We start from the raw sequence: 12,122 nt of genomic DNA on the forward strand, positions 1-12,122 counted from the left end.
GGATGCTCGACAAAAATCTGGCCAAAATCTGATCCATGCCCACAAAAAACAAAAAACAAAAAACAAAAACCTGACGTTTCTTCTTCTTCATCTTTGTTTTATTTTTGGATCTAGAACCTAAAATTGGTTACTAAAGCCAATGAGTACGGCCTCAATTGGTTGAGTTTTCCACCTCCATCTCCATCGATTTAGAACCTACAATTGGTTACTAAAGCCAATGAGTACGACCTCAATTGGTTGAGTTTTCCACCTCCATCTCCATCGATAGAGATTCAAAATCTCATACATCCAATAAATATTTGTGTAAACTGTCATTCTCCAATCGTTTATATCCAAGAAATCAAAAGATTACAGAAAGTACATAGATTTGTCATTGTAGACTGTTCCTAAATCTAAAATTCTTCTTTTATCAATTAAAAGTGTTCATTACATCATTAATTTTTGTTTAATAAAGAGAATTAAATAATTATAATGCTACTATATGTCCTTGTGTCTGTAAAGACATTAACCCTCCTATCATGCAATAGAACTTGAACTGTTTCAAAATTTAAACAAATTATGTTGCAGCAACAAAATCATTTTTTACGTTCTACTTTCTGCTTTTTATTGTTTCTTATGAAGCGACATGATCCTAGATATCAAGGATGATGACCTAGTCATGGTTTAAACCAAGACTTTGGTCGGTAAGCGTTTGTGCTGTCATGTTGTAAAGTCGTATATATCATTATTGCTTAATAAATAATACATATTGGTCAAGTATATGTACCCATCTAATGTAGAAGAATTTAACCCTTGGTACACGCTCACGCATGTGCTAATTGGTTTTCTTTTTTATTTTTTATTTTATTTTTAGAGTTAAGAAAATATAACATGGATAATTATGTTCCATAAAAATATGACCTATTATCTTATTTTGTTTTTAATTTTAATTTTTTTAATATGAAAAAAATGTGAATTTACCATATTATCCTCATTTAACCAAGGGTATTTTTTGGTATTTTGAATATTTCATAATTCTCTGTCTTTTGCTTTATATATATAGATAACAATGAATCTGATCCATTCGTACAATGGACCGAAAGTCATGCAGAAAAGTATAATCGTTATAACGGCTTACCAAACACCAATTTAGTTTTAAGGAGGTTGTTCCGTGGATTATTTATGCAAAAAATCAGCTAAATCAGAAAATACCTTAGCCATTTAATTATCCACATTTTCATTTCATTTTTATCCAAACAAATTATGGTTTTTTGCATGTTTTTAGATGATCAAACACTTTCGATATGAATGTCACTACCAAAAAAAGTCTTTAATCACCCCAGTAAATGTCACCAAATAATAGTGATTGTTGCCATTTTTTTTTGTAATGTGTGTTTTTACAGAAATAAGCACTGAAGGATGATGACCTAAAATCTAGGCGGTTTAGATGTGGGAAATGTTATAATCCTAAAACAAATATGTATACATTTCTTTCGATAAGGAACGTCCTTTTCATAGAAAAACTGACATACGTGTATGGTTTTTTTTTCTTGGTGAAGAAATAATGATCACTTAAATTTTGGGGAAAAAAAGAATGAACAAAGTCAAGTGGCGGTTCATGCGTGTTTCTGACTAAACGTGTATACTATTTCAGTTTGCAGAGACACAAGAAACAGACGAAGCAACGTTGTCAGGACTTTGCTATGGCTGACCTCCTCCAGTTTGCACGTGGAAGATCACATTCTTCTCGGCACATAATGATGACGAGAAAGAAAATAATCAAGTATTTTCACACCTAGGAATTTCCAAGATGTTTCCTTTTGCAAAACTCAATTTACTGTTTTCTTTTCCATGATGAGAAAGAAAATACAAAGGCCAAAGATTACTGCTGTCGACATCTCATCAACATCAACACTAAAGTCTCATGCATACAAGTGTATATGAAGTAGGTAAAGTTCATACAAATTTCTCACTGGTCGTCACCCAAAAGGTGATTTGATCGATTGGTAACCAAAGAATTCGCCCCACTGCCTTTTTAATTATGGAGAAATTCTTCAACTCGGCAGGTGGATAACATCACTTGTACGGCCACATACACCAATCAGAGAATTTTATTGTGTTTCGAGTCCACACGGCCCTGTGTTGGTTCAATCTTAATACGAAAATCTTTCTTGTTTGTGTGTAATGGTCGAACATATGACGTAATTCCCTCACCAAATTAAAGAATTTCTCCTTATACATGTGTCTGTATGTTTGACTCGATTCGTGCTTGTGCGTACATGTGTATGTATTTATTGGATGATTTGCCTACTTTGTTTTTGTATGCGGCTTGTGCATGGAATATGTATAGTATTTGACTACATTTGGAAATGATTTATGTGTGATAGTAACTTCACATGCATGATGACGACGATGATGTAAATATTTTCGAGTGGGGAATTTCCCTTGTCAATGCATCCCAATCATTCATATTAGTTGATCTATAAACATATCTCATATTCAGACACATTATTTAAAAACCTCAGGAGAAAACATGATTTTTAATGATCAATTAGTTTAGTGACGACGTTTAGTTTTTATTTTGCTAAAGGAGTTAGATTATGACTTAAGATCTCTTCTGAATCATAACTAGAACTTCTGTGTTTCCGAATAAAAAGAAAAATGTGCATCAAACTTTTCTTTTTTATTAATTATTTACAATGAACTTTTCGATCATTTGTGCAGTACTTGATATAAAAAGTTCATATGAATTACTACTTCTCACCATTTTACCAACAAAAACTATTCTCCACTTCTGCAAAATCTCAAGATTCATATAATCCAAGAAACATACATAATACATATGAAAGTACAGTGGGCAAAGAAACTTATAGTTATTTGTTACAAAGGAAATATCAAGAGATGTACTTCAAACTTTGGCCTTACATGTACCACTTGAAGCTACAAGTCTAACACAACAAGATTAGGCATTTTCTCCACAACTCTAGTACAAAAAGTAATACAACTATCTTATAAGTTGGTTAAACTCTACAAATCATCAATTCCATTTTGAGTGAAACTAATCTTCTCCTTATTTTCTTCCTTAAAGCCAATTATTATTGATCATCAATTGTTCCAAATCCCAAAGTGCTTCATTATCAATGAACATTGGCAAGGTTCCAGTTTCACCTGCGGGTTGAGAGGGTGGTTGAGGGCCATGATGATCTCCTGAGGAAGAACTCTCTGGTGAGCTTGAGTTTGTTCTCTGATCACTACCCATGAGGGGGTTCCTGCTATGTGATGCTGAACCCTGACCCTGATGACCTGCACCTTCATGAGCAGCAGCCGTTTGATTCAAATTCAAACTAGGGTTGCTCATGATCTCCGCCCCTAGAGGTCGTCTGTCGAATGCCCTCAGGCATTTTGATTTCTTGTACACTCGGCACAAACTGAATTCTTGCCTCAACTGCATGCATGCCAATATAAATTAATAAATCTAGAGCAACAACATAATTAAGTTTATGAAGTTTTAATTTGGTAGATATTTCATTAGAAACACATCAAAATTCCATTTACAACATAATAAAGAGAGGTTATGTACATGTAATTTGATTGATGTCGTATACCATCAAGTACCACGCTTAAAAACATTGTGGTCCAAGCGGTACCACTAATAACATACATATATCAAGTCTTTTCGAGTTGTTATGATACACAAATTAAATGTAAGGTTTGATCTTGTGTGCTCAAAATTATTAAGAATTATTTGACAAGTTATATGATATCTAGGTTTCGAAAACAAATTAAGTAATTTTGGAGATATATGATTAATTAGTACCGTAGGAGCAGAAGGGGTATTTGATGATGAAGAGGCAATCAATGGTTGATTTTGATCTGCATGATGAGCTTCAATGGCTTTATATTCATTCATCTTCCACTCGGTTTTCCTTCCATGAGGAGCTCTACCATTGTAGAAAACCATGGTTCTTTTGAGGCCGATGGCTCGATTGGAATTGGAAGAGTAAACAAAACTCGGTGACCCAGTTGCTTTCCAATACCCAGTTGTTGTGAGTCGCCTCGGTCTCCCTCCTCGAGCTTCACTCTCTTGTCTTGGGATGAAGAAGAACCACTGCTCCGGATCTCCATGGCAGGCCTCTCCCGAAAACTCTATTAATTCATTACATAACCCAAGTAATTAATTCAAGTATAAACAAAACAGAAATACAAGTTAAATAAAATCATGACATTGCAATGAGGAGTAACTCCATAAGCGACCTCCATTATTTTTTTCATGTTATTAAAATGATGCAGCCTATCCTATATCTGCACCTCAAAAAGAAAATGATGCACCAGAGAGAGAAGTTTAATTACGTGGGAGGTCCGATGGATTATACTCGTATATGTAAAGAACAGGTATGACTCGGTCCATGACTCGGTTCAAGTCCTCCCTCCTCCCTTCCAGTTTCTTCTGCAAATAAAACGAAACCAGCTCCTCCTCTGTTGGGTAGAATCTAAACCCAGGTGGCAAATCCTCCATCTGATCTCTCTCTCTCTCTCTCTCTCTCTCTCTCTCTCTCTCTCTCTCAAAATGTTATGTCTTGTGCTTAATTTGATTTTCACTTACGTGAAGAGGTTCATTATATATAGGATGAATTGAAGTTAGGCAAATGAGCAAACGGTTTAGCAAAAGAAGCCGACTGAAAGGAGAAAGGAGAAAGGAGAAAGGAGGGACAGTTTTGAGTTGCTTGGAAATTTCTACGCGCTTGTGTGAGAAAATATTCTCTCTCCTTTAGCTTGACTTCATGAATCGGTCAAAATTTATATCCCTGTGGGACAGTCTAGGGTTCTTTCTCTACACGCGCTGTTGTATAATTTGGTTTACTATATTTTTCTTCAACCAATAATATGTTAACACTAGCAGATTAATTCATGTGCAGTTATTTTTTTTATAAATAATTTAGCAGCATAAAATATCCAAGGATCTTTCCAAGACTATGAATTATATGAACTTTACCCGACTAATATATCCAACTACAAGGATATTATATATAATTTTTTATTTATGTTTAAAACTATTAGATCAATATCCTTGTGATTGTAATTGTAAAGATAAAACTTAATGCATCAAATTGTAAATAAAACAACCCTTCAGCAATCCTAGTTGAGCTAAGGAGATCTCAATTGAAATATACACAAATTTATGTGGGTGTTTATCTATATATTTAATATATATAAAAAAAGCAAATATAAGTATTATTAGCACCCAAAAAAATCCATCATGATTCATGCACTCCTTCCTCCTTTATCATTCTCATTAGAGAAAAGTGCATGATGACTATTTTGAAATGCCAAACAGCTCTCAATGTAATTTATTTCAACTGAGCTGCGAAAAGACAAACGACTTTAGATGGAGAGATAAAACGAGTGAAAATTCAACGAAGTGTGAAAGCTTTTACCTTTATATTATTATGTTACTTGAGAAGACTTTTATATTTTCAATTTTACCGTAAAATTGAGGAAAATAGGTCTTGGTTGGTTTCTAAACTAATGTACAATATTCAATTCATTGTGTAAGAGTGTGAGGGGGATATTCTAGATGGGGAGCCGAAATGTGATGAAGAATCGAAGTGGAACGTTGACGAAGTGAGAAACCTTTGCTGTGTTTCTATTGCAAGTCTTTCCCGTATTTTTCAATTTTAACGTAACAATGAAACCTAGAAAAATAACTTTTGGGTTCTTTCTAAACTAAAGTACAAATTTGAATTGTTTTTCGAAGTGTATTCTCCATTACAAGAAAAATGGCTATTTGCGAAAAGTATTCTCCATCAATAGTGTAAATAGAGTTGGAGTTGGGAACTTGATCCCATCAATATATATAGAGGGAGGCTAATTTTGGTTTGGTGGTTGTGGTCAATTTATTGTTGCCTTTGAATTTGATCACAATCGTTCTGTTTTCTATGAAAAATAAAATCTAGTAGTTCTCTGAAAAATTAAAAATTAAAACTGATTTCATTTAGAACTAAAGTACTTTGGGTTTGTTAAGGTTGTTTATATTGTTACAATTAATATTCATGAATATAATTTTTTTTTTTTAGACAAGACAATTATAATCTTCCTAATCTGTCTTTCTTATTGTAGATTCGGATATTTCAATACATAATTGTTCATGTGAACGATAGCTGTGGTTTCCATTGATATAAAAAGCTTTTCATTGTTTTCTAGTATTGATCGGTAGGTATTATTTCTTCTTTCTTCTTGGATAACAAATAGAAAAGTATAGACAAGAGTTGGATAGATATACAAGACCGAACATCTACGCAATATCTCACTGGAGTTGAGAATTTTTTAGATTTTTCATTTTCTAAAAATATAGATGATGCAAGAATTTATTATCTATGCAAGAAATGTCATAATCGTTATTTGTTCACAAGGGATGTAGTAAGAAGGCATGGATTTATGTCCAAGTACAAAAATTGGACTCAACATGGGGAATAGGAAACATATTGCATATTTCCTTTGATCCTGAGTGGAAGCCAGTTAAAACGAATGCATCATTGTTTAGTTCACAGCTTGAAATCATGGCACGAAATGGAAAAAAAGTTCCTATAACATATCTTACAAGACCTTCTAATTATATTTGTGATAATGTATGTGTATTGATGAGTTTGATTGATAATTAAAATGTTATAATTGTAGGATAATAGAGATGCCCCTGAGGCATATAGAACAAACAAGAAGAAAAATGATGAAGATGACGTTTTTGATGAGGATAGTGATGACTTCAATCCAAGTTAAGTGAAGTCAATTCACAACTCAATCAAGTGACGACTCATGTTGGTTTCCAAATCACCTCAGAAGAAAGCGGAAGCGGACATGTACATTATATTTAATGTATTTCTCTTATTAAAGAATAAATACTATTAAAAGTTAAGTGATCTTAGTTTTTATGTAACTTTGAAATATTTTATATTTGATGTCATCAATAAATTCTGAATGCCTCAAGTATGCACTGAAAGAAGACTTAGTGTTAATAGCGAGCTGCAGCCTAATTTAGACTTGGAGACATAGAAGCAATTGTTTTCATTAAAAGGTTAGATAGACATCTTTGAAATAAAATTAAAATATATTTGTTTTCCATTCATTTATTTATGTTTTTATCACTATTTTTAGGTTGGGGGTGAAGGTGAAATACAAGATAATGATGACTTCTTCAAGTTTTTAATTTTAATACTTTTGAATCCGTAATATTTTGTTTTATATATATAGATGGTATTGTTTACATATGACTTGAGATTTGAGATTATGTTATTATTAGTTTTTTTTTTTAAATGTAAAAGATGGTACTTTCAAGTACATATAAATGAAGTTATTTTTACTTTGATAAAGATATAACACCATTTTATAAGTTTTTATAGTCAATTCTAATTTATAATCATAGTGTATATGTCAATTAAAACTGTCATTGGCTATGCAAAATATTAATTAAAAAACAACTCAAAAAATAGAATTGATTAATATTAACAAACGCCTTACCAGGAATATATTCTCAAACTAGCAGCTTCAAAATAAAGGGGATGCGCTCTCGGACGAAGAACTTTGTCGCATATTTATTGCGATGCTACATACAGTCGTTAAATCAATTTTAACGACGTGTGCCTCTGTCGTATACATTGTCGCTTCCTTTGTCATATAAACATGAGCGACAGAACGGCGCCATTGCAATTACTTTAGTTGCTACACGAGATCGCATCGTAACTTGTGTCGTAAAAATCACATTTTAAATCTAACGCTTGATTTATTGCTAGCAAGTTCGACACGTTATTATGACGGCCCAAAAGCAGCATAAAAAGGGTTCAAAACCTTTGCGACGTGACACGATAAAAAACGTCGTAATGTCGTCACTAATGGGTTTTTACAACACTTTTTTCTCTTTTTATGACTGACTTTGCATGTTGCTAATGTTTCCATATTTCACAACCAAATGCCATTTAAGGTCGTCTTTTGTTTTTTTGAGTACAAACGATTTGGGGATGGGGGTTTACACAAATATTCACTGGATATCTGGGGGCTTCAAAACTCTGACCACATAAGTAGAGATAGAAGAACTCAACCAATTGAGTTATACTCCATTGACAGGTCGTCTTTTGTTTTGCAACGCAAAAACATATTCGCATAACAGTAACAAACGGGCTCTAATTGTAGTTTCTCTATGAATTAACAAAGTATTGAATCTCTAGCTAGCCCCCTATCTATGCATCTCTTACTCGAAAATAAAAATAAATTTGGAACCACAAAATAGAAGTTTGTGGATTAAGTGGCCATGTGCAGCTTGTTCTTTGAAATTTCACCGTGAACTTCCTTGGTTTCTTTTGCAGAAAAAATAAACACACGCATAGAATTTATCAATTTTTTGTCATCTAGCAAACTGACAAAGAATTCAAGATCGTTCACTGTGACAACGTCTGGTCCTTCTCCTTCCTCGCTCGACTTGGCCTACAAGTTATTGGCAATTTGGCATGGCATGCAAATATACGAAGAGAAATGGAACAAATCCATAGCTATATGAGGCAGCAGCTAGCTACTATCCATAGCTATATACTCCTATAATTAGGGTTACCTTACGGGCTATAATAATTGAGGCTATAATAATTGAGGCCAACTATGCATGTCATTTTCCTTTTTTAGCTGAAAATATGCATGTCATTTTCTGCATCGCATATCACATATATGTACAAATATTATCTCAAATTATCTAATTATAAGCACCACGTATGCACAGATCTATTTCACAACCCAGTTTTTTTTCCACAATATGGTAGGGCTGTAATTGGTATACGTGGATGGGAACGTTACTGGTTTTTATTTGTGTTTTTGGTTTCTTTGATAAAGAAGAGAGTAAGGCTAGTTTGAGATATGATACTCGTTGCAAATGTTAGGTGTTTAATGGTAGGTACGGATTGGAATTGAAAGAAGAAAACTGAGCTTGACTTGCATAAATATCGTGGACTTCAAACCTGTCCAAATCCAACTTTCTTTCTTTTTAGATGTTCAGGTACTTTCACCGAAATTCTTACTCCAAAAATAACATAAAGCAAGGAATTATTTAGAATAATGGAGTTTATGATGCCCCCTCCAGTTGAACAAAAGCAACATTAATTAATTTCCAACAAACTGCTGTAATACTGATGATATCTATAACTAAAGTGATCGGCACTGTTTATGTCATCGATAATGTCGCCATATAGATCATTGCAGCAACAATTCCTACACCATCTATATAAGAATTCAGTTGCATTTTTTATGCATGCAATCCTTCTCATAAAGCAAAAGGCCGCCATAATTTACATATGGACTGCTTCAACAACCTAGCTAGATTGATGAATTAATGTGTGTGATAAATTGACAATGCATCTTTATGAATGTGCGTGACAATGCATTTTCCAGTTTCAACTGCACAGAAGAAACGTGGGCTTGAAGAAGATAACGCCGATTGACTCGTGGTGGCCAATAAAGATGCAGGCAAAGGCGGAATTAAGAATTTTTTTATTGGTAGACTAACTAAAATTTGTGGTTTAAAATTTAATGAATTTTTTTATAAAAAAAAATACAAAAAGAAGGATGCAATGAATGTGCGTGACAAATTGACAATGCATTTTTCATTTTCAATTGCACAGAAGAAACGCGGCCTGAAGAAAATAATGCCGATTGACTTGTGGTGGCCAATAAAGATGCACATGCAGGATTGAATTTCAATTCTCAATTGTGAAAATAATAAATACATATGAGTCAATATTGGTCATAAAGAAGTCAACACAAACACAGACTTGGATCTTGATATATATCTTCTTCTTCTTTTTCCCCGTAGAGTTCAAGTTGAAGGCTGCAATGCAAATGTGCAGTGGAAAGAAATCATGCAATTTTTCACGCGCAATGAGATAAACAAGGAAGGAAGGAATCCGTATTTGCCTGGAGACCACGCTGAAATGTCTTCACAATTCAGATTCAGAACAAGTACAAAACCAACTGGTCCATATTATGACTTGATAATGAAAGTTAATGCAAATCTTCTTTTGTCTACATTCAAATCACTTTTTTTTTTCTTTTTTTTCCGGATCTACATTCAAATCACTTGACTACATCACAATAAGAAAGGTTTTGAGTTTGAATCCTAGCATTTGTGTAGTGTATGTGAGTTTAATATGTTATTACTCATCTCAATAAGAAAGGTCCTTAAAAAAAATCACTTGACTACTCACAATGTATATAAATTTATTAACCTCTTACTATTAATTAATTATGGAGTGAATAGTCTTTTTTCCCGTAAATTATCGCTTGATTGAGAATTGATCTCCTAAATTATTTTGTCCAGAAATTTGAGTACTTGAACTATACAAAAAATAATAATATAGGGCTTCACATTAGATTTTTCGAGCTCCATCCAATTTTCCATCAAAAAATGTCATGTGGTAAGTTCGTGAGGGCAAATGAATATAAAAAAACAAAATGAAACGCATAAAAAAGGTACGTGAGGGCAAATGTCTTGGGGAGAATGGTTTCTTATGAGTCAAATTTTCATGTTACTAAATTCCATGTGCCCCATTAATAGGTTCCCACCATAGTGGTGATGGATTCTCCTATCCCTCATGGCACTCAGGATGGAATCTCAATGGAATTTCTTTCCTCTAATGTAAAAAATAATAATAATAATAATTCTATGTGCCCCTCTTTTTCCTCGTTAGTCCCTACATCTTCTTTGCTTTGCAGCACGCAAGAAAATTGGACTCATACACTACATGGTGCTTTGAATTTATACTGGTTTGCAAGTCAAAGCTCTGTTCCACTAAGATAGACTCCATTGACAAATTACAATTATGATTATTATTATGATAAGTAAATAATATGATTCCCTCTAGAAACTATATTATTAAAGTCTACACTGCCGACCGGGTATATATTCAAAATGAGTAATGATATTCTTACCACGTTTATATAGCACATTTTCATACCATCTTATGTGGCAAATGAAGTGGATAACTACATCAATTAAAAAGTGTCAATAAATCATAAAAGAAAAGAAAATGTTACATTAGTTTTAATTGATGTGGTTGTCCACTTCATCTACCACATGAAATAATACGAAAATATGATATACAAATATAGTAAGAGTTGCATTATTCATTCAAAATTGTCGATCACAATGTTTAAAACGTTGCTAATTCATTTTAAATTTAAGGTTCTAAACTCTAGTAAATTAATTGTATATATTGTTGAAATGTATTTGGTCATGTGTTTCTCACGAGTAAAGGAAAACATGCATGCATTTCTGTTTTCCTTCATTTGTCTTTTCTTCTCTGTACTTTGAAGACTTTGTCTTCACTTTTTCCTCCTACCGATTGATTATAATGATCATCGTTTACTTTGCGGTTAATTAATGTGAGGCTATCATCATCAGGTCCAATCCCAGAATCAATTCATCAGTCTTGAGTTGCTGCATGCTTGACCTGTTATAATAAATGGAGTCTTGGCCTTTACTTTATTTGTTTTATTAATTCATTGTGAACTTTCGAGGGCATTGCCACTGCCAGATATCATCCATTCTCATCTTCACCCAAGAAATCCTCCTTTTCGCGGAAGTGAACATCTCATACCAGTTTCAATTTCTATTAAAGGTCACAATTTCAACGACACGACGAATCGACAATGAAATTTACATTTCAAGGATGAAACAGTTTTGTGTACTTGAATTCTATTAGGACTGGCATTTTAAATCGGAATACCACATTTACTGACCGCATTTTAGCTGCATCTAAACCTACCGCAAATTGCGATTTTAAAACTCACCGTAATTAGCGATTCTCGATGCGGATTTATATTATATTTAAAATATATAATATACAGTTCAAGAATAAATAAAAAATTTAAAAAGCTAGCCATTTGTTGGGCATGCCTTGCTTTTGCGCCGAGATCAAAGTATGCTTCTTTTTTCTTCTTCTTCTCCCCATCTCTCGGTCTTCTTGTCTCCCTTTCTCTTTCTTTTTTTTTCCTACTTCTCTCTCCGTCGCTTTCCATCTCTCATCTCTCACTTTTTCTCATATTTTTCCTTCTTCTTATCTACCTCTCTCTCTCTTTCTTGTTTCTTCCTGTTTCCTCTCTCTGTCTCTTTC

General features: G+C 33.4%; 1 protein-coding gene across 1 annotated transcript; it reads right to left on the bottom strand.

Annotated features, from left to right (window-relative positions):
- LOC18769812 (NAC domain-containing protein 90) lies at window positions 2,775-4,641 on the bottom strand. The gene is made up of 3 exons (XM_007203118.2): window positions 4,330-4,641; window positions 3,797-4,125; window positions 2,775-3,424 (listed from the first exon to the last, which is right to left on the bottom strand). Exons 1-3 carry the CDS (start codon window positions 4,493-4,495, stop codon window positions 3,062-3,064), a joined length of 858 nt encoding a protein of 285 aa, XP_007203180.1. The 5' UTR covers window positions 4,496-4,641; the 3' UTR covers window positions 2,775-3,061.

The sequence above is a fragment of the Prunus persica genome, chromosome G7, assembly GCF_000346465.2.
Source record: "Prunus persica cultivar Lovell chromosome G7, Prunus_persica_NCBIv2, whole genome shotgun sequence".
NCBI lineage: Eukaryota > Viridiplantae > Streptophyta > Magnoliopsida > Rosales > Rosaceae > Prunus > Prunus persica.